Source organism: Hyla sarda, chromosome 2 (assembly GCF_029499605.1).
Source record: "Hyla sarda isolate aHylSar1 chromosome 2, aHylSar1.hap1, whole genome shotgun sequence".
Lineage (NCBI taxonomy): Eukaryota > Metazoa > Chordata > Amphibia > Anura > Hylidae > Hyla > Hyla sarda.
Genome location: NC_079190.1, coordinates 1571408 through 1595372, shown reverse-complemented (window position 1 = coordinate 1595372; position 23965 = coordinate 1571408). Strand labels below are relative to the sequence as shown.

Below are 23965 nucleotides of genomic sequence, written 5' to 3'. Positions count from 1 at the left end.
GAGTTTTTCCATAAGACTTGCCCTGTATTTGGCGCCATCCATCATTTCATTGATTCTGACCAGTTCCCCTTCGAGAGAAGCGCCCCACATCATGATGCTCCCACTACCATGTGTCACTGTTTCCTCCCCACACAGCTTTTGCCATTTTGGTCTCTTCTGACCAGAGCACCTTCTTCCAAGTGTTTACTGTGTCTTCTGCATGGCTTGTGGCAAACGCCAAATGGTATTACTTGTGGTCACATTCTCCTTGCTCGTCTTCCATAAAGGGCAGATATGGGGAGTACACGAGTAATAGTGGTCCTATAGACAGATTCTACCACCTTCACTGTTGACCTTCAGCTCCTCCAGAGTTACCATGGGCCTCTTGGTTGCTTCTTTCAGTAATTTTTTTCCTTGCCTGTCTTGTCGGTTTGTGTGGACGCCCTTTTCTTGGTAGGGTTGCGGTTGTGAGAGTAATTAACCGACTCCAGGAAGCCCACTATATAGAGGTTGTCCATCCGTGACCTTTTTTCAAGATCTTCTACCTTCTCCTTGAAGACTTGGTTGGTATCCGCCATGGTCACCGAGAGCTCTTTGATTCTAATTTCATGCGCGGTTAGCTGATTATTGATTTGGCTCAGAGAGGTGGTGAGGTTAGCCTCAAGTGAGGCTTTGAGGTGGCCTCGAGTGAGAAGTAAGGCCATATAGAAGGCCATATTCTTTCGATTTTCTGATGATGGATTTTATGTTGCTTTGTGAGATGTTCAAAGCTTTGGACAAACTCTGAGGCCAACACAGAGCAGATGTATTTGTACTAAGATTTAAATTGCAGACAGGAGGAGCCTATTTACTTAGCATGTGAATTGTGAAGGCAATTGGTGGCACCAGATCTTTGTTAGGGGTTTCACAGTAAAGAGGGCTAATACATGTACACTCTTCTTTTACATTTTTACTCTTCCATGCAATACCCCCCCCCCCCTTTCCTTCCAAATAATGGACTATTTTGTGTTGGTTTATTACATAAAATGATAACGAAATAAACTTAAGTCAAAGGGGATAAATACTTATGCAAGGCACTATACATAAACCCTTGATCCATCTTGTGGACTTAAAGGGGGTACTCTGCCCCTAGCCATCTTATCCCCTATCCAAAGGGGGTGGAGGCTTTGGATTGGGGGATTGTGGGGGGTCGATGCGGGTCTGACCACTGGTTTCGGATCATGCCCCCTCCCATAGACATGAATAGAGGGGGGGTCAGGACATCACAACCATGGGCGCCCAAAAGCATCATTCTGAACAAAAATATTCAGAACCCTGGGGTGCTGGGCCTGAGATAACGGGGAGGGGGGGGGGTTTCAGCGTCCGGAATTCCCCAACACCCCCCCCCCCCCAAGATAAGATGTCATATCTCTTATCCGTTGGATAGGGTATAAGAAGTCTAGGGGCGGAGTACCCTTTTAATGCAGTTTTATAAGGCACAAGGAGGAGTGGATTGCCATTTATTGGGACATATAAAGTAAGGACTTCTACTGAATCTATATTTGACTTTGTCTACACTGTGGATAATAAACAACAAAATTACAGAATTATTATTTTTTTTATTCCAAACAGAAAATCCCGATAAGGAGACTGATGGAAACTTCATGTTATCACTGAATTCTGGAGTAGAACTTGAAGAAGTCACGCTGCACTCCTTAGGAGAGGACCTCCTTTCACTCGATGTTCATCCAGGTCTTCTCGGTACAGATCTATCCTATAGTCCCTATAACCGTGAGCAGGTTCTTACAACAAGTACACATAGAAAAAAGGGCAAACGGTTTAATTGTGATGAATGTAAAAAAGAGTTTACAAACATCTCAGACCTTATAACACACAGAAGAAGCCACACAGGGGAGAAGTATTCATGTTCACTATGTGGGAAATGTTTTAGGAATACATCCGAGCTTGTGGCACATGAAAGAATGCACACAGGAGAGAATCCATATTCATGTTCACAATGTGGGAAACGTTTTGCCCTGAGAACAGATCTTCTTAAACATCAGGAAACTCACTCAACAGAGAGGCCATATCCGTGTCCCGTATGTGGCAAACGTTTTACATCAATACCATATCTTAGTATACACGAAAGAAGGCACACAGGAGAGAACCCCTTTTCATGTCCAGAATGCGGGAAATGTTTCACGAGAAAATCCGATCTTATTACACATGTGAGAATTCACAGAGTAGAGAAGCCGCATTTATGTTCAACATGTGGAAAATGTTTTACAGAAAAATCACAGCTTTTGGCACATGAGAGAAGTCACATAGGAGAGAAGTCCTATTCATGTTCAGAATGTGGGTTATGTTTTAAAGAAAAATCAGATCTTGTTGCACATGAGAGAAGTCACACGGAGGAAAAGACATGTCCAGAATGTGGGAAATGTTTTACACAAAAAAATGATTATTTTTTACATATCAGAGCTCACGCAGAAGAGAAGCAGTATTCATGTACAGAATGTGGGCAATGTTTTTTTAATATGGCGCATCTTCTTGAGCATGAGAAAAATCACACAGGAGAAAAGCCGTATTCATGTTCAGTATGTGGGAAAGGTTTTAGAGATAAAAGATATTTTCTTACACATGAGAAAAGTCACACAGAAGATGAGCAATATTCTTGCTCAGAGTGTGGGAAATGTTTTTCAGATAAAAGATATTTTGCTATACATAAGAAAACTCACAGAGAAGAAAAAACACATTCATGTTCAGAATGTAAGAAATGTTTTACAAAAAAATCAAGTCTTATTGATCATAAGAGAATTCACACAGGAGAGAAGGAGTATTTGTGCTTAGAATGTGGGAAATCTTTTACCCATAGAAGATATTTTGTAATACATAAGAGAATACACACAGGGGAAAAGCCACATTCATGTTCAGAATGTGGTAAATCTTTTACAAATAAATCACACCTTGTTACACACCAGAGAATTCACACAGGAGAAAAGCCGTATTCGTGTTCAGAATGTGGGAAGTGCTTTACAAAGAAATCACATCTTAATATACATCAGAGAACTCACACAGGAGAGAAGCCATATCCGTGTTCACAATGTACCATGGCTTTTACGACCAAATCAAATCTGCATATGCATGAGAAAAGAAATCACACAGGAGAGAAGCCGTATTCGTGTTCAGAATGTGGGAAATGTTTTAGAAATGAATCAAATCTTTTTACACATGAGAGAAAAAATCACTCAGGACAGAAGCCACTTTGATGGTCTATACTGTATGTGAAAAACGATTTACAAGAGTATAAAAATGATTTCTGCCCCTGTGAACTGGTGGGACAGACTGATTGAAATTCTAATCTATTGCAAAAAGGTAAATAACATTAATTATTAAATCATGATATGATAAAGAAAAACAACACTTCCCTAAGGCCATAACCAGCAACACAATTGGGGACATAAAGGGGTACTCTCGTGCCCCAGCCTTCTGAACATCCGGTTCAGAAGGCTTGGAGCAGCGAACGCTGCTCCAAGCCTTCTGAACCGGATGTTCAGAAGGCTGGGGCAAAGGAGTACCCCTTTAAACAAGAAGTTGCCCTATTGGATGACAACTTCCTGCAGAAGAGAGTCCAGAATAGACCACAGGAAGGTAGAATGTGAACTCCAGGCGGCTGTGCTCCAAATCTGGTCAAGGGGGAGGAGCTCTGACAAATGTAGGAGGGGCTAAGCTTTGAGCAACATAAGATTTTCTGGCAGCCTCTTTAATCCATGTACTTAAAGGGGTACTGCCATGGAAAACTTTTTTTTTTTTTTTTTAAATCAACTGGTGCCAGAAAGTTAAACAGATTTGTAAATCACTTCTATTAAAAAAATCTTAATCCTTCCAGTACTTTTTAGGGGCTGTATACTAAAGAGAAATCCAAAAAAGAAATGCATTTCCTCTGATGTCATGACCACAGTGCTCTCTGCTGACCTCTGCTGTCCATTTTAGGAACTGTCCAGAGCAGGATATGTTTGCTATGGGGATTTTCTCCTGCTCTGGACAGTTCCTTAAATGGACAGCAGAGGTCAGCAGAGAGCACTATGGTCATGACATCAGAGGAAATGCATTTCTTTTTTGGATTTCTCTTTAGTATACAGCCCCTAAAAAGTACTGGAAGGATTAAGATTTTTTTAATGGAAGTGATTTACAAATCTGTTTAACTTTCTGGCACCAGTTGATTAAAGAAAAAAAAAAAAGGTTTCCACGGGAGTACCCCTTTAAGGTAGGCCTGGAAGCTTTCAACACCTTGTTCCTGCCCCAAAAAATTAGAAGAGATTAGAAGATTTTTAGCTCCTTTGAATTGGTGGCCTCCGCAACAAGGGGACGCCAGACCAGCCGCGAAGAGAGAGAGAGAGCATGTGGGGGAAGATGTCCCCGACTTACCGAACTCTGAAGCCAGGTAGATAACCAAGTGGGAAAGATGAAGACAATACAGTCTCTGAAGACTTCCCAGCCTGTCCTACTGTCTGCGCAGGATAGGAAACAATACATTGCCATTTGGGGTGGGGTCCTTCTTATAGTGGAGGGACGGCGGGATGTGGGTCAATTAATTTCTTTTTGTCCTACCAGCGATACAGATTTTATCAGTGTTCTTGTAGCTATCTTACTCCCTGCCAAATCCGTATACAGAATTTATATACCGAAGTATAGCGAAGTAAATCAAACAGAGCCATGTCGGTTTCAAATGCTTCTCTGCCTTTATTGAGTCCTTCACTTGGCTATATCACCTCTGTAATTAGCATAAGTTCTCACCCCTGCTAGGGGGAAAGATATGCCTTTCCTGTACAGTTTTGTGGGCTTGTTTGTACAAAAGGATTCACATGATGGGAGGGGTGATACCGGAAGGAGCAGATGGGGAAGTAGTATTGTCCTCATGGAATGCTGTTTCCTCTACACGATGGTGAGGGCAAGATGGGAGAGAGGAGTGGACAAGTAACAGCGAAGTATGGAGTCTTCATCTTAAATGGGCATTTTACATATACAGTATATAAAATTTATATATACACACATATACATCTATCACACCAGTTCACAGAGACAAAAATACCCCACTTCTGCTGCTGGTCAGGATGTAAAGAAAAAAGTTACCTGTCAGGACAGAAAAATGTGACAGTCCGCGTCTGTCCTCGTAAAGAAAACTTGTCAAACGGACACAGACTGACCCTAAACCGCGTCAGAAGCCCCACTGAGAACCGATATAAATAAAACAATGTACGGGGATAGGATAGCCAAATGTGATGTGTTCAGCTCCTTTATATGATACAATTGGAGCACAAATGGTTAATATATGAGGATGTCCCTCGGGGCATCACAAGAGTTGTAACTTTTTGAATCTTATTATCGATGTAACTGTATAAGGGATTTTCTTTTGTGAGATGAAGGGTGAATCATAATGTTTAAAGGGGCCATTTTTTGGGGGGGGAGGGGAGGCGACATATACATTCTTTACTAACATTTAATATTTTTGGGATGAGAAGAAAACACTTTTTAGCCATTTTTGTGTTATTTTTTATCATATTGTTTTCTCCATACAATAATAAAAAAAAAATGTTAACTATATTGCATGTGTGGTAACCGTCGTGGTGATAGCTTGAACTTGTATGTGAATTATTTTTAACACTATTAAACTAAAAGTTCGGAATTGAAATGGTGAATTATATTTTTTATTTATTTCATTTTACATGTTTTTTCTTTAGTTCTGCTAGAGTGCACTTTATATTGTGATTGATGGCTTACGATGCATTAGGGAAGTTTTCAGACCCTTTCACTGCTGAGGAGGCAAAGTAGGTGGGGCTACTGCATATGTTGGAGTCACACACCTGCTGTATCCATTTCTGGCTTTGGCGAAATAAAACGGCATAAGAAACTGTGTGTTTCTTGTATACTGAGAATTTGTGGTCAGGAAACAAAACAAAAAAAAAAATACACAATCAATTTTTTATCTAAATAGAAAATCCCAATAAGGACGCTGATGGAAACTTCATGTCATCACTCAATCCTGAAGATGAAGATATTGTGCAGCACTCCCCAGGAGAGAACCTCCTTCCCCTTACTGTACATCCAGGACCTCACAGTACTGATCTATTCTATAATGCCCCTTATCATGGGGAACCTTCTGACCCATCACAGGTTGTTACCGCAAGGAAAGATCAGAGAGAAGGGAAAAGGTTTCATTGTGGTGAATGTAAAAAAGAGTTTACAAAAAATTCAGATCTTATAACACTAATAAGAAGTCACAGAGGAGAAGTATTCATGTTCACTATGTGGTAAATGTTTTACAGATAAAGAAGAGCTTCTTACACATGAGAGACTGCACATAGCAGAAGATTTTTATTTATGTTCAGAATGTGGGAAATGTTTTGCGCCCCCCCCCCCCCCATCACTAAAGAAAGCTCTTATTCAGCACAAGCAAACTCACAAAGTATGTATATCCATGTACTGAATGTGGGAAATGTTTTCCATCAAGCATCAGAGAATGCACACAGGAGTGAAGCCTTATTCATGTGCAGAATATGAAAAATGTTTTCTAAGCAAATTACATGTTCAAACATTTGAGAAAACTCAAATATTCATGTTTAGAATGAGGAAAATGTTTTATATCTTAAGCATCTTTTGTTACACAAGAGAAGCATCTTGTTGGGATGTTGATCGGGACACCTGTGGTGTGTCCTGATCATCTGAGAGGACGGCGGGAGGGCCCCTTGCTCCAGTCAGCCATGGCGAGCTGGAGCAATGAGGCACCAATAACACAGATCTGTGCTGTACTATGGCATAGCACTGTTCAGTATATGCAATCTAAGGGATTACATGTAATAGTGACAAAGGTGTCAAAAAAGTTAAAGGGGTACTCCACTGGAAAACATTATCTTTTAAATCAACTGGTGCAAGAAACTTAAACAGATTTGTAATTTACTGACCAGGGAAGGAGAAAATTCCTATAGCAAACCTCTTTTGCTCAGGACAGTTCCTGACATGGACTGAGGTGTCAGCGGAGAGCACTGTGATCAGACCGAAAGGAAATTCAAAAAGAAAAGAACTTCCTGTGGAGCATACAGCAGCTGATAAGTACTGGAAGTATTGTTTTTTTTTTTTTTTTAAATAGAAGTAATTTACAAATCTATTTAACTTTCTGGCACCAGTTGATTTAAAAGGAAATGTTTTCCAGTGGAGTACCCCTTTAATAAATGTGAATAAAAGTTTGAATCACCCCCCCCCCCTGTTACCATTTTTTTAATAAAATGATGTAAACAAAAACAAAAAATGTAGTATCGCTGCGTACGATAATGTCCGAACTATAAAAATACACTGTTAATGAAACCGCACGGTCAATGGCGTATATGTAAAAAAAAAAAAAAAATACCTCAGTCCAAAATTTCAGATTTTTGGTCACTTCATGTAGCAGACAAAAATTTATAAAAACTGATCAAAAACCCAATCAAAACAAAAATTGGACCAATAAAAACTACAGATCATGGGGCAAATAAATGACCCTGATACAGCCGCGTATACGGAGAAGTAAAAGTTATAGAGGTCAGAAGAGGACAATATTATGTATGATCATACAAAAAGTAAAATTTTTAAAAAGTAGTAAAATAAAACAAAACCTATATAAATTGGGATTTATATAGTTTTTTTATATCGTAATCGTATGAACCTTCAGAATAAAGTTAGGGCATCATTTACGAAAAGTGGAGTGTAGTTTTCATTTGTGTTTTTTTTCCCCGTTTAATATTTTTTTTTATAAATTTTTTTAATGGTTTTCTACCAATTTTTTCCTACGTTTTGCATTTTTTTACACAAGCTCTGAGCACATTTTATGTGGACACTTTAGTAAATATGTTTTTGATTTTCCAAAACTCTCATGGACACCCCCTTTCCCTGACATTTTTTATTTTTTGCTTGTTTTTTTTTAATGATCAATTGGTTGGGTTTTTGGGTCGAAAAATCTGGCGCACGAAACATACAACACAATTTGGGCGCCAAACCCGAGAAAAAAAAAAAAAGTCGGGATCACATTAGTAATTGAACCCTAATGTGCCATTTTTAATGAAAAAGTGAACTTTTTTTTTTTTCAATTTTACCCACAAAATAAATTTTTTCCTGTTTTGTCATAGATTTTACTGTAAAATAAGTGAAGTCATGACAAAGTACAATTGGTGGCGGAAAAAACAAGCCCTCATATAGGTCTGTAGGGGGGACATTGAAAAAGTTATGGCTACTAGAAGTGAGGAAGAAAAAATGAAAGTGCAAATATGAAAAAAAAAAATACCCTTGTCCTCAAGGGATTAAACTAAAGTATATTTTGTTACACGTGATAAAAATAACACAAAATGAGGGAAATGCTTTTGAAAGAAATCAAATTTTGGAACTTGGTCGTGAGAATTCACATATGGAATAAGCTCTTGTGTTTTTGTGATCATAAAAAAAAAAAAAAAAGATATTTTATATTGTGATACCGGATACAATATGAGGCGGTGAATAGTCAGGAGGCAGTCAGGAGAGGCACAAGAACGACTTTGATAGGACTCCAGATGTCTTGGAAACGCATCAATGGCCCATGATCATCGCAAGGGTGTAGTGGTGGGAGTGGCCATTATCTTGTAGGGCAGTGGTCTCAAGCAGTGGCCCTCCAGATGTTGCAAAACTTCAACCCCCAGCATGCCCGGACAGCCGTTGGCTGTCCGGGCATGCTGGGAGTTGAATTTTTGCAACATCTGGAGGGCCACAGTTTGATACCACTGTTGTGAGTTATAAGCCCTTCTGGGCAGGACCCTCTCTGTAATCTTATTATCTCCAACATTGGCCATTGTAGTAGAAGTATATTACAGCTGTCCCCTGATGAAGATGGTGTGGGCACTAGAAATCTGTTTGGCCCAGTAAATGTATCAGGTGTCCTGGAGGTAAATGGGGATATTATGTAAATACTTCTATACACATCAACTGCTCAATATGTTAACCCCTGTATATCACTGAGAGCTGTAAATTCCTGTATAACACAGAGAGCTGTAAACCCCTGTATAACACGAAGAGCTGTAAACCTCTGTATAACACTAAGCGCTGTAAACCTCTGTATAACACTGAGAGCTGTAAACCCTTGTATAACAGAGAGAGCTGTAAACCTTTGTATAACATTGAGAGCTGTAACCCCTTTATAACACTGAGCGCTGCAAACCCCTGTATAACATTGAGAGCTGTAAACCTCTGTATAACACTGAGCGCTGTAAACCCCTGTATAATACTGAGAGCTGTAAACCCCTGTGTAAGAGCTGTAAACCCCTGTATTACACTGAGAGCTGCAAACCTCTGTATAACACTTAGAGCTGTAAACCTCTGTATAACACTGAGCGCTGTAAACCCTTGTATAACACTGAGCGCTGTAAACCCCTGTATAATACTGAGAGCTGTAAACCCCTGTGTAAGAGCTGTAAACCCCTGTTACACTGAGAGCTGCAAACCTCTGCATAACATTGAGAGCTGTAAACCTCTGTATAACACTGAGAGCTGTAAATTCCTGTATAACACAGAGAGCTGTAAACCCCTGTATAACACTGGGATCTGTAAACCCCTGTATAACACTGGGATCTGTAAACCCCTGTATAACACTGGGATCTGTAAACCCCTGTATTACACTGGTATCTGTAAACCTCTGTATAACACTGCTAGGAATGCTCAGTTATGTGACATGTGGTACCCAATGGTATCTAACAGCTTGACTAATGCGCTTGCAGATTTTCAGGCTTCTTCACACTAAAATAAAGCTACATAAAGAATCCCTGGGTGTTGGCAGACGTTGCCGGTGTTATAATGTACACAGACGTATCGGAGACACAATAGCTCTTTCCATTCATTCAAAAAATTCTCCTTTTGGGAGAAGCAACAGAATTGGTGTCCAAAATAATGAAGAAATAGCTTATGTATAAAAAGCTGAAAAAATTGATACCTTATTTGGGAATCATGGGTTGTGTATGTGTAGGCCTGGTCAGTAGTAGCGGTAGCAGCAAGGGTGGTGGACTGGTGAGAGTTGTAGTAGCCAGTGGACAGCAGGCAGTGGTGGACTAGTAGGAGTTGTAGTATCCAGCGTACAGCAGGCAGTGGTGGACTAGTAGGAGTTGTAGTATCCAGCGTACAGCAGGCAGTGGTGGACTAGTAGGAGTTGTAGTAGCCATTGGACAGCAGGCAGTGGTGGATTAGTAGGAGTTGTAGTATCCAGCGTACAGCAGGCAGTGGTGGACTAGTAGGAGTTGTAGTATCCAGCGTACAGCAGGCAGTGGTGGACTAGTAGGAGTTGTAGTAGCCATTGGACAGCAGGCAGTGGTGGATTAGTAGGAGTTGTAGTATCCAGCGTACAGCAGGCAGTGGTGGATTAGTAGGAGTTGTAGTAGCCATTGGACAGCAGGCAATGGTGGACTAGTAGGAGTTGTAGCCATTGGACATCAGGCAGTGGTGGACTAGTAGGAGTTGTAGTAGCCAGTGGACAGCAGGCAATGGTGGACTAGTAGGAGTTGTAGTTGCCAGTGGACAGGACAGCAGGCAATGGTGGACTAGTAGGAATTGTAGTAGCCAGTGGAAAGCAGGAAAGCAACATTCTACTGCTCTGCGTGTGGCCAAGGGAATCAGACCAGAGAGAGAGAGAGAGAGACCCTTCCAGCCAGCTTGTTTTTAATTTGGTCACTGAGACCCTCACAGAAAACGACCAACTGGGCTTTTTCATCCAGGATAACTTGCCAGAGTGCTGAACTATAAAGCGTATAATCCCACCGTCATAGATCCTGGAAGTAGCAGATGAGGCATGGCCTGGTGTCCCAAACACTTTGCGAAAGACACCCAAGGTCTGAAGGTCGGCAGTCTTAGGACCACTTTGCTCTCATAGAGGGTTGGCCCAGAGAAGAGCTTCTCCAGAGAGGAGGGTGACTATGATGTATGTTCAGATGGGAAGTTGTCACCGTGCTCCACTTAGTGGGTCAGTCACTGATTCAGGAATCCTCTGCAGGACTTCATATTGTCACCGGCCATTAAGTGCACACAGAGCTACTGATATCACAGGCATTTCTGGAGCCTGTGGTGCGGATGGTGCATTTGTAGCTAATCGTGTTCAGGCACTGCAGCAGGAAGTCCTGGTGGTCGTTATGGCCTTGTAGCTCTTGGAACATCTACTGGTTTAACTTTGGGACCCTATATCTCGCTCCTGGATGCAGAAGCTGCAGGGGATATACCACTTGTGCAAGAGTGATCACGGTTAGGTGGTGGCTAGCCTGGCAGGCCAGAATGCCCTGGTGCCAAGCACCGAGGGTACAGGCAGGTGTAGCAAACAGAGCTGGTTGTGCAGCAGAGCTGTGTATGTACAAGTGCAGCCGGGGGGTAGCTAGAACTGGATTCAGTGTAGAAGATCTGAGAGAGCTCAGATGCAGCCAGGTGGTAGCCGGCTTTATGAGAGCACAGGCATGGTGGACAGTCCGGGTCACACACTGTAGAATCTGCAAGGTACAAAGGGATCATACAGAGGGAGGGTCAGGATATCAGGCGAAGGTAAGACACGGGTACTGAGGAACAGGACAGAGATCAGACACCTTCACTTCTCAGAACTACAATATTACTCAGGATGGGAGGAGCACTATAATATAGGTGGTGCCTGGCAGGGATTGGAGAGGGATGAGGATGAGGATCAGAGACATGCACAGAATCCTAAAGTGGTACAGCAGAAACTGTTGCTGCCTGCGACAGTAAAAAAAGGACGTCTGGAGCCTGTAACGAGGGGAGGGAGCTGAGTGTGCGGCTTGCAAAGGTAAACAGCGAGACATGCTGCATGTAAACAGCCGCTAACTACTGGTGCTGCACCCACATACCATCTATAGTACTGTACTACGTAAATCATCAGCCCAGCACAGTGCCAGCCTGTTCAGTGCCCTTTCATAAGCACTATGTCATTGCACAGCAGAGAAGAGTAGGTGATGTGCTGTGATTGGCTAGAGAAGTAAAGCAGCAAGTCCTATGTGTGTGCTACAGGTAAACTCCAGCAATTGTCACCACTCGGGGGCGCTATTGGTCCATAGTATAAATAGTTCTATAGAGAGCGGATTGATGAAATGTATAATAAATGATGTCTCTATAATTATATAATGGTCACCACTCGGGGGCGCTATTGGTCCATATATAAATAGTTCTATAGAGAGGATTGATGAAATGTATAATAAATGATGTCTCTATAATTATATAATTGTCATCACTCGGGGGCGCTATTGGATCATATATAAATAGTTCTATAGAGAGAGGATTGATGAAATGTATAATAAATGATGTCTCTATAATTATATAATTGTCACCACTCGGGGGCGCTATTGGTCCATATATAAATAGTTCTATAGAGAGGATTGATGAAATGTATAATAAATGATGTCTCTATAATTATATAATTGTCACCACTTGGGGGCGCTATTGGGTCATATATAAATAGTTCTATAGAGAGGATTGATGAAATGTATAATAAATGATGTCTCTATAATTATATAATTGTCACCACTCGGGGGCGCTATTGGATCATATATAAATAGTTCTATAGAGAGAGGATTGCAGGCATTTATCATTGCCTTTAACCCCTTAAGGACTCATGACGTACTGGTAATCCCGATCTATAATGCGGGGCCACGGCAGGGACCCGTGGCTAATAGCGCGCGCATTGATCGCGCTGCTGTGCGCTATTAATCCTTTAGACGCGGCGTTCAAAGTTGAACGCCGCGTCTAAAGTGAAAGTGAAAGTATGCCGGTTAGCTCAGGGAGCTGTTCGGGATAGCCGCGGTGAAATTGCGGCACCCCGAACAGCTTACAAGACTGCTGGAGGGTCCCTACCTGCCTCCTCGCTGTCCGATAGTCGAATGACTGCTCAGTGCCTGAGATCCAGGCATGAGCAGTCAAGCGGCAGAATCATCGATCACTGGTTTCCTATGAGAAACCACTGATCAATGTAATAGATCAGTGTGTGCAGTGTTATAGGTCCCTATGGGATAACAATGATCAGTATAAGAGATCAGTGTGTGCAGTGTTATAGGTCCCTATGGGATAACAATGATCAGTATAAGAGATCAGTGTGTGCAGTGTTATAGTCTCCTATGGGATAACAATGATCAGTATAAGAGATCAGTGTGTGCAGTGTTATAGGTCCCTATGGGATAATAATGATCAGTATAAGAGATCAGTGTGTGCAGTGTTATAGGTCCCTATGGGATAACAATGATCAGTATAAGAGATCAGTGTGTGCAGTGTTATAGGTCCCTATGGGATAATAATGATCAGTATAAGAGATCAGTGTGTGCAGTGTTATAGGTCCCTATGGGATAACAATGATCAGTATAAGATATCAGTGTGTGCAGTGTTGTAGGTCCCTATGGGATAATAATGATCAGTATAAGAGATCAGTGTGTGCAGTGTTATAGTCTCCTATGGGATAACAATGATCAGTATAAGAGATCAGTGTGTGCAGTGTTATAGGTCCCTATGGGATAACAATGATCAGTATAAGAGATCAGTGTGTGCAGTGTTATAGTCTCCTATGGGATAACAATGATCAGTATAAGAGATCAGTGTGTGCAGTGTTATAGTCTCCTATGGGATAACAATGATCAGTATAAGAGATCAGTGTGTGCAGTGTTATAGTCTCCTATGGGATAACAATGATCAGTATAAGAGATCAGTGTGTGCAGCATTATAGTCTCCTATGGGATAACAATGATCAGTATAAGAGATCAGTGTGTGCAGCATTATAGTCTCCTATGGGATAACAATGATCAGTATAAGAGATCAGTGTGTGCAGTGTTATAGGTCCCTATGGGATAACAATGATCAGTATAAGAGATCAGTGTGTGCAGTGTTATAGGTCCCTATGGGATAATAATGATCAGTATAAGAGATCAGTGTGTGCAGTGTTATAGGTCCCTATGGGATAACAATGATCAGTATAAGAGATCAGTGTGTGCAGTGTTATAGGTCCCTATGGGATAATAATGATCAGTATAAGAGATCAGTGTGTGCAGTGTTATAGTCTCCTATGGGATAATAATGATCAGTATAAGAGATCAGTGTGTGCAGTGTTATAGGTCCCTATGGGATAATAATGATCAGTATAAGAGATCAGTGTGTGCAGTGTTATAGGTCCCTATGGGATAACAATGATCAGTATAAGAGATCAGTGTGTGCAGTGTTATAGGTCCCTATGGGATAATAATGATCAGTATAAGAGATCAGTGTGTGCAGTGTTATAGGTCCCTATGGGATAACAATGATCAGTATAAGAGATCAGTGTGTGCAGTGTTGTAGGTCCCTATGGGATAATAATGATCAGTATAAGAGATCAGTGTGTGCAGTGTTATAGTCTCCTATGGGATAATAATGATCAGTATAAGAGATCAGTGTGTGCAGTGTTATAGTCTCCTATGGGATAACAATGATCAGTATAAGAGATCAGTGTGTGCAGTGTTATAGGTCCCTATGGGATAACAATGATCAGTATAAGAGATCAGTGTGTGCAGTGTTGTAGGTCCCTATGGGATAATAATGATCAGTATAAGAGATCAGTGTGTGCAGTGTTATAGTCTCCTATGGGATAATAATGATCAGTATAAGAGATCAGTGTGTGCAGTGTTATAGTCTCCTATGGGATAACAATGATCAGTATAAGAGATCAGTGTGTGCAGCATTATAGTCTCCTATGGGATAACAATGATCAGTATAAGAGATCAGTGTGTGCAGCATTATAGTCTCCTATGGGATAACAATGATCAGTATAAGAGATCAGTGTGTGCAGTGTTATAGGTCCCTATGGGATAACAATGATCAGTATAAGAGATCAGTGTGTGCAGTGTTATAGTCTCCTATGGGATAACAATGATCAGTATAAGAGATCAGTGTGTGCAGTGTTATAGGTCCCTATGGGATAATAATGATCAGTATAAGAGATCAGTGTGTGCAGTGTTATAGGTCCCTATGGGATAACAATGATCAGTATAAGAGATCAGTGTGTGCAGTGTTATAGGTCCCTATGGGATAACAATGATCAGTATAAGAGATCAGTGTGTGCAGTGTTATAGTCTCCTATGGGATAATAATGATCAGTATAAGAGATCAGTGTGTGCAGTGTTATAGTCTCCTATGGGATAACAATGATCAGTATAAGAGATCAGTGTGTGCAGTGTTATAGTCTCCTATGGGATAACAATGATCAGTATAAGAGATCAGTGTGTGCAGTGTTATAGTCTCCTATTGGATAACAATGATCAGTATAAGAGATCAGTGTGTGTCCTTAAGGGGTTAAACAGTTTTTTGTGTCTAGAAAAGGCACAAAAAAGGTGCAAACAGGGTTTATTTGCACCTTTTTTGCGCCTTTTGGTTTACACATTTCTGCTGATTTTGACAATACACATGATATGGACGGGTTTTATGAACTGTGCCGTTTTGTGAAAATGAACAAAAAAGGCGCAAAAAAGGCGCAAAACCACTGAAAAGTCTCTAAACTCCACCAGCCCAGACTTTTCTTAGTTTTTTGTTGTATGTGAAGAGAGAAATTTGAGAATATGCGACCGGCACAAAACGTATTGAATGCCCTGCGACCATTAATATATCTGGTTCTCCTGCACATTACAGCGCAAAAGGTGTAGAAAATACTTCACTTATACCACAATGATAAATGTCTCCATGGTGTCTTCTCATGTAGGTTGTAGCCTGACTCCTCCCACCCATGTGACTGATCACATGATCCTGACATCATTAAAGGTCCTTTAGTTCAGTTAGCTGTACTGTACACCCTGAAACGTGACTCCTCCCACTCATGTGACTGATCACATGATCAATCACCAAAGGTCCTTAAGACACCTGTAATCTTCTATATTCTGAGAGGTCGGTGGTGAGGAGAGAATTATATTATTGTTATATTGTGTAGTGATATATATGATGTGTATATACTGTTATCTCTCTATCCCTGTGTATATATATATATTATAGAGTTGTATATACTGTTATTATCTCTCTATCCCTGTGTATATATATATTATAGAGTTGTATATACTGTTATTATCTCTCTATCCCTGTGTATATATATTATAGAGTTGTATATACTGTTATTATCTCTCTATCCCTGTGTATATATATATTATAGAGTTGTATATACTGTTATCTCTCTATCCCTGTGTATATATATTATAGAGTTGTATATACTGTTATTATCTCTCTATCCCTGTGTATATATATATTATAGAGTTGTATATACTGTTACTATCTCTCTATCCCTGTGTATATATATATTATAGAGTTGTATATACTGTTATTATCTCTCTATCCCTGTGTATATATATATTATAGAGTTGTATATACTGTTATTATCTCTCTATCCCTGTGTATATATATATTATAGAGTTGTATATACTGTTATCTCTCTATCCCTGTGTATATATATTATAGAGTTGTATATACTGTTATTATCTCTCTATCCCTGTGTATATATATATTATAGAGTTGTATATACTGTTACTATCTCTCTATCCCTGTGTATATATATATTATAGAGTTGTATATACTGTTATTATCTCTTTGTCCCTGTATATATATATTATAGAGTTGTATATACTGATATTATCTTGTTTATCCTATATATATATATTATACAGTTGTTTATACTGTTGTAATTTCTTTCTCCTTGTATTTATAGATAATTCACTTTTCTTAAAACAATGTAAATAATAATAATAATAATAAATCCAAGAATTGCGCCGTTATTTTCCTTGCATTTTCCTGTAATAACCTGTAAATCTATTTCCCCCCTATCCTGGGCTCGGTATGAATCCTCTCATATCAAACATGTTTTTGCCTTTTTACCTTTTAGTATTTTGCACAATAACTTGGTGATTTCTCGCCATATGACGGTTGTTGTTCTAGCAGGATGAGTCTTCTAGTAATGACTGGTCCTTGTCTTTGGCTCCTGTATGGGGGAGGTGTAGGGGCTTTGGTTATTTGTGCTCTGTATGGGGGGGAGGGGGGGCTGTATATAATAGGGGCCATATATGTGTATATACTGTTATCTCTTCTGTATATATATAATAGGGGCCATATATGTGTATATACTGTTATCTCTTCTGTATATATATAATAGGGGCCATATATGTGTATATACTGTTATCTCTTCTGTATATATATAATAGGGGCCATATATGTGTATATACTGTTATCTCTTCTGTGTATATATATAATAGGGGCCATATATGTGTATATACTGTTATCTCTTCTATATATATATATATATATATATATATATATATATATATATATATATATATATATATATAATAGGGGCCATATATGTGGAGTCACCATAAAGTGTCTTACAGCTTGTCTTTATATACACTCTCCAGGGGGAGGTCTCCATTGGGGGTCTCCCTTTCTTCTCCTGACTGCCCCCTAAGGATGGAGAAGGACCTGGATGTGATGGAGGAGAGAATATTACACGTGGCCCTAGAGATCATGTCCCTGCTGAGCGGAGAGGTGAGGGATTCTGGAGATCATGTCCCGTCTCTTCTATCTCTAAACCATGGACATGGCTGGAGAGGTGAAGGGATAAAGTGACATCAATGTCTCCTCCATACACAGGATTACATGGTAGTGAAGACAGAAGAGGGGGAAGGATGGAGCAGGGAGCAGGTTCCTATATCGCTGCCTCCACCTCACTCACTGATACATAAGGGAAACAGTCATCAGGAGATCCTGGAACTCATCAACAAGATGGCCGACCTGCTGACTGGAGAGGTGAGCACTGCTGGGGGTGTCAGGAGGGAGGGGCAGGCTGATGACTGGAGAGGTGAGCACTGCTGGAGGTGTCAGGAGGGAGGGGCAGGCTGATGACTGGAGAGGTGAGCACTGCTGGAGGTGTCAGGAGGGAGGAGCAGGCTGATTACTGGAGAGGTGAGCACTGCTGGAGGTGTCAGGAGGGAGGGGCAGGCTGATGACTGGAGAGGTGAGCACTGCTGGAGGTGTCAGGAGGGAGGGGCAGGCTGATGACTGGAGAGGTGAGCACTGCTGGGGGTGTCAGGAGGGAGGGGCAGGCTGATGACTGGAGAGGTGAGCACTGCTGGGGGTGTCAGGAGGGAGGGGCAGGCTGATGACTGGAGAGGTGAGCACTGCCGGAGGCGTCAGGAAGGAGGGGCAGGCTGATGTCTGGAGAGGTGACACTGCTGGAGGTGTCAGGAGGGAGGGGCAGGCTGATGACTGGAGAAGTGAGCACTGCTGGGGGTGTCAGGAGGGAGGGGAAGGCTGATGACTGGAGAGGTGAGCACTGCTGGGGGTGTCAGGAGGGAGGGGCAGGCTGATGACTGGAGAGGTGAGCACTGCCGGAGGCGTCAGGAAGGAGGGGCAGGCTGATGTCTGGAGAGGTGACACTGCTGGAGGTGTCAGGAGGGAGGGGCAGGCTGATGACTGGAGAGGTGAGCACTGCTGGAGGTGTCAGGAGGGAGGGGCAGGCTGCTGACTGGAGAGGTGAGCACTGCTGGAGGTGTCAGGAGGGAGGGGCAGGCTGATGACTGGAGAGGTGAGCACTGCTGGGGGTGTCAGGAGGGAGGGGTAGGCTGATGACTGGAGAGGTGACACTGCTGGAGGTGTCAGGAGGGAGGGGTAGGCTGATGACTGGAGAGGTGAGCACTGCTGGAGGTGTCAGGAGGGAGGGGCAGGCTGATGACTGGAGAGGTGAGCACTGCTGGAGGTGTCAGGAGGGAGGAGCAGGCTGATGTCTGGAGAGGTGAGCACTGCTGGAGGTGTCAGGAGGGAGGGGCAGGCTGATGACTGGAGAGGTGAGCACTGCTGGAGGTGTCAGGAGGGAGGGGCAGGCTGATGACTGGAGAGGTGAGCACTGCTGGGGGTGTCAGGAGGGAGGGGCCGGCTGATGACTTGAGAGTTGAGCACTGCTGGGTGTCAGGAGGGAGGGGCAGGCTGATGACTGGAGAGGTGAGCACTGCTGGAGGTGTCAGGAAGGAGGGGCAGGCTGATGTCTGGAGAGGTGACACTGCTGGAGGTGTCAGGAGGGAGGGGCAGGCTGATGACTGGAGAGGTGAGCACTGCTGGGGGTGTCAGGAGGGAGGGGAAGGCTGATGACTGGACAGGTGAGCACTGCTGGAGGTGTCAGGAGGGAGGGGCAGGCTGATGACTGGAGAGGTGAGCACTGCTGGGGGTGTCAGGAGGGAGGGGTAGGCTGATGACTGGAGAGGTGACACTGCTGGAGGTGTCAGGAGGGAGGGGCAGGCTGATGACTGGAGAGGTGACACTGCTGGAGGTGTCAGGAGGGAGGGGTAGGCTAATGACTGGAGAGGTGACACTGCTGGAGGTGTCAGGAGGGAGGGGTAGGCTGATGACTGGAGAGGTGAGCACTGCTGGATTTGTCAGGAGGGAGGGGTAGGCTGCTGACTGGAGAGGTGACACTGCTGGGAATGCTGGGACATTATACAATAAGGGAGGGCTCTGCTGATGACTGTATCATTGTGTGTGTCAGGTTCCTATAAGGTGTCAGGACGTCACTGTCTATTTCTCCATGGAGGAGTGGGAGTATGTAGAAGGACACAAGGATCTGTACCAGGACATAGTCATGACGGGGGATCACCGGCCCCCAACATCACCACTGGGTAAGAGGAGACCTTCCTGATTGTAGAGGAGACCAGGGGTGAGGGTCCCCTAGACCCCCCATCATGTGATCATCACATATACAATGTATTCAGTCACTGTGTATATTTCCTATAGATTGGTCCAGTCAGAGGAATCCACCAGAGAGATGTCCCCATCCTCTATATTCCCAGGATTGTCCAGAGGAGACACAGAATGTCCCCCCGGATCATCAGGTAGATGAGATTTCTGTAAATCCTCTATAGATTGATGTCATAAAGCTTCTACTAACCCCCCCCCCCCCCCAGCAGTGGAGGAGACCGTTCATCTCCAGGGCTGGATTAGGAGTATCATTAGGATCCTGGTGCTGAGTATTTTAAAAGGCCCACAAGTGGCTGTGACCGGACAGCCATTTGTGGGTTGCAGTGCACCTCCATTTACGTACAATATGTGCAATGCAGCATGATACACAGATTGTGAAAAAGGTGGGTAGCCAGGCAGGCAGGTAGATTGTTATTAGCTTGCTAGGTAGGTATTTATGTAGGTAGCTGGGTTGTTAGATGGGTAGGTAGGCTGGTAGCTAGCTATAGTCCATATAGTTACCATTACCTGTAAATAAATTATTTTATACAGGATCTAGGTCTAAGGTGGATACCAGGTGTACACAGGATCTGTATACCATATAAGTGATTATATACAGAACCATATAGAGGTAGATACCAGCTGTACACAGAAGCTATATACCATATAAGTGATTATACAATGTGACCATATAGAGATAGATACTAGGTGTACTCAGGATCTGTATATCATATTAGTGATTATATACAGGACCATATAGAGGTAGATACCAGCTGTACACAGGAGCTGTATACCATATAAGTGATAATATACAGGAACCTATAGAGGTATAAACCAGCTGTACACAGGATCTGTATACCATATAAGTGAATATATACTGGACCATATAGAGGTATATACCAGTTGTACACAGGATCGGTAAACCATATAAGTGATTATATACAGAACCATATAGAGGTATATACCATCTGTACACAGGATCTATATACCATATCAGTGATTATATACAGAACTATATAGAGCTATATACCAGCTGTACACAGGATCCGTATACCATATAAGGGATAAGTTACATCTAATGACTCACAATTACATCTTCTCTGATCAGCGTCGTCCTCTTTCCTTTTTATCTCCATGCGTCTCAGACCGCCATGGCCACTTTTTACAACCATATGTCACCTCTTCAGCATCTGCAGGACAAACATGTTGTAGAGTTGGTGGAATGTCCACACAGAAAATTTCCGTGCGAACGTTCCACAGACATCAAAGCGCCTGCTCTAGGATGCTCGGGAATGTGGATATTTCATAGACGGCAATGCATTACATTGCGGAATCCACATAAACATTGAACAGGTTGAATGTTTTTGTGGACAATGGAATCCGGATTGTGGTGGTAGGTGGACATTCTGCTGTGTGAACATGGCTTTAGGCTCCACATTTTTCCAGATAGGTAGGTAGGGACATGCACAGACATTTAAGAAGGCAGGGGCTGAAGTGAAAAGAGGGCATTTCTCTAAATGCCCACATAATGATGCCAGACTCCTCAGTACCCCATTAAATGCCCACATAATGATGTCAGACTTCTCAGTACCCCATTAAATGCCCACATAATGATGTCAGACTCCCCAGTACCCCATTAAATGCCCACATAATGATGTCAGACTCCCCAGTACCCCATTAAATGCCCACATAATGATGTCAGACTCCCCAGTACCCCATTAAATGCCCACATAATGATGTCAGACTCCTCAGTACCCCAGTAAATGCCCACATAATGATGTCAGACTACTCAGTACCCCGTTAAATGCCCACATAATGATGCCAGACTCCTCAGTACCCCGTTAAATGCCCACATAATGATGTCAGACTCCTCAGTACCCCATTAAATGCCCACATAATGATGTCAGACTCCCCAGTACCCCATTAAATGCCCACATAATGATGTCAGACTCCTCAGTACCCCATTAAATGCCCACATAATGATGTCAGACTCCTCAGTACCCCATTAAATGCCCACATAATGATGTCAGACTCCTCAGTACCCCATTAAATGCCCACATAATGATGTCAGACTACTCAGTACCCCGTTAAATGCCCACATAATGATGTCAGACTACTCAGTACCCCATTAAATGCCCACATAATGATGTCAGACTACTCAGTACCCATTAAATGCCCACATAATGATGTCAGACTACTCAGTACCCATTAAATGCCCACATAATGATGTCAGACTCCTCAGTAAGTCATGATGTATATAGTGTATGCACTGCCGCCCAACAGGGGCGCACACAGGATTTTCTCACAGGTTGGCATTAAGAAACATAAAATACCTCCACACACGGACGACATAATACTACTACACTAATACCATCACCCTGTTATTATATAAAACCACTATATACAGTAGAGAACATGTGTGGGCGTAGCGGCGGGGGTGGGCGTAGCGGCGGGTGTGGACGTAGCGCCGGGTGTGAACTCTACGTTCCATCTGGGTCTGTAGAGTTACACAGCAGAACAGCTCTTCAGCCTCCCATAATAAGGCTTGGAGTGGAAGAGAGTTCCTCTTTAACCCCTTCCCAGGCCGTATGGAATTGTGATGTCATCCTGCTCCGTACCGCGCCGCCCCCCGGCTGGAATCGCCAGTTAGAGGCCGCAGCTAATACCGGGAACTAACGGTGTCAATTTTATGTTCACAGTCGGTTGCTAAGGTCAGGGGTCGTGTGTCTGCCAACCCCCAAACTGCAAGAGAGATACTCAGAGCATACAAGTGATAGAGCTAAAGAGTTGGGGCGGAGCCAACGGGTCAGGGGGTGGAGCTTGATGGCTACTGACGCACAGTTGCGCTTTCTCCCCCTGTCTCGCTGTGTGCTCTGTAGGGGAAGAGCTCACACCCTTCCACTATATCAGCTGACAGGGGGTGGTGTCGGAGCTGCACCGCTCATCTCACAGAAATGTAAGTGCTCGATCTGCGAGTCCAAGTGCGGGTGTCAGACGGGTGATCAGCGCATAAGGAAAAATATATATGTGAAAAAATATTCTTTTTTTTTTTTTAACTGAGAAGTTGGGCCTATTTTCAGGAAGGGGCCTGGATCTGCAGCTCCATCAGCCTCCACATTACTCCGGCCTGATCATGTCCGCCATATTGGTGATGACACATGGAAGGATTCTCCGGCTTTATATTCACTAATATCTTACACAGAGTAATAGAGAAGGAACCAGACAGACATGTAACCAAACGTTTTCTCTGAAGGCCATGGTCCTCTTCACCAATGACCCAACAAGGATGGAGAAGGCCAGAAAGCACATGGCTGCCAGGATATTACACCTCACCCTAGAGATAATCCACCTGATAACCGGAGAGGTGAGAGGTCACATGACGTCTTATCCCTAGAAATAATCCCGGAAATGACTGGAAAGGGGGCGGATTCTTAGAATGTCTGTAGTGATCAGTGTCTCACCATACACAGGATTACACAGTAGTGAAGAAGTGGTCTGGTGAGTGTGTGACCCCCCGTGTGTCAGGAGGATCGGGCACCACCCAGAGCCCCACCCCCGAGGAGCCTCCACCTCATTCACTGATACATGAGCAGAAGATCCTAGAACTGACCACCAGGATGACTGAGCTGCTGACTGGAGAGGTGACACTGCTGGGAATGCTGGGACATTATACAATAAGGGAGGGCTCTGCTGATGACTGTATCATTGTGTGTGTCAGGTTCCTATAAGGTGTCAGGACGTCACTGTCTATTTCTCCATGGAGGAGTGGGAGTATATAGAAGGACACAAGGATCTGTACCAGGACATAGTCATGATGGGGGATCACCGGCCCCCAACATCACAAGGTAAGAAGAGACTTATATATAGATATCACTCTCACTACCTAGTAACATAGAAATCTATCCAGCAGGTGATGTATTCATTCCCTGTGTGTTCCCTACAGATGGATATACAGGAGGTGATGTACTCAGTCCCTGTGTGTTCCCCCCTACAGATGGATATACAGGAGGTGATGTATTCATTCCCTGTGTGTTCCCTACAGATGGAGTCAGTGATAGAAATCCACCCGAGAGGTGTCCCCGTCCTCTGTATTCCCAGGACTGTCCAGAGGGAAATGTCCCAGAGAAGCATCAGGTAGATGAGGCTGATCCTATATCTCTATAGGGGGGTCCTGCAGTCATAGATGTGGGGGTAGATTTTGGGGGTCTCTGTTGCTCCTCCTGTCTGCTGTATTGTAGTGAATTGTTCTATATGTCACATC

At 43.0% G+C, this 23965-nt stretch overlaps 3 protein-coding genes across 5 annotated transcripts in view; all 3 read left to right on the top strand.

Annotated features, from left to right (window-relative positions):
- The window catches only part of LOC130358155 (zinc finger protein 432-like), a 32332-nt gene extending 28550 nt beyond the window's left edge, over positions 1-3782 (top strand). For all 3 annotated transcript variants that reach the window (XM_056561002.1, XM_056561003.1, XM_056561001.1), the window contains one exon: positions 1591-3782. In XM_056561002.1, the coding sequence (XP_056416977.1) occupies positions 1591-3227 (1637 nt within the window). In that variant the 3' untranslated portion in view covers positions 3228-3782. The remainder of the gene's footprint in view (positions 1-1590) is intronic.
- Positions 1-19783, top strand: part of LOC130358162 (uncharacterized) — a 164722-nt gene extending 144939 nt beyond the window's left edge. Inside the window, exon 7 of the mRNA XM_056561014.1 lies at positions 19762-19783. The gene's annotated coding sequence lies outside the window, so the exon portion shown is untranslated. The remainder of the gene's footprint in view (positions 1-19761) is intronic.
- The window catches only part of LOC130358247 (oocyte zinc finger protein XlCOF7.1-like), a 44627-nt gene continuing 38047 nt past the window's right edge, over positions 17386-23965 (top strand). The window contains exons 1-4 of the mRNA XM_056561197.1: positions 17386-17523; positions 17629-17784; positions 23423-23549; positions 23747-23838. Of these exons, the coding sequence (XP_056417172.1) occupies positions 17446-17523; positions 17629-17784; positions 23423-23549; positions 23747-23838 (453 nt within the window). The 5' untranslated portion in view covers positions 17386-17445. The remainder of the gene's footprint in view (positions 17524-17628; positions 17785-23422; positions 23550-23746; positions 23839-23965) is intronic.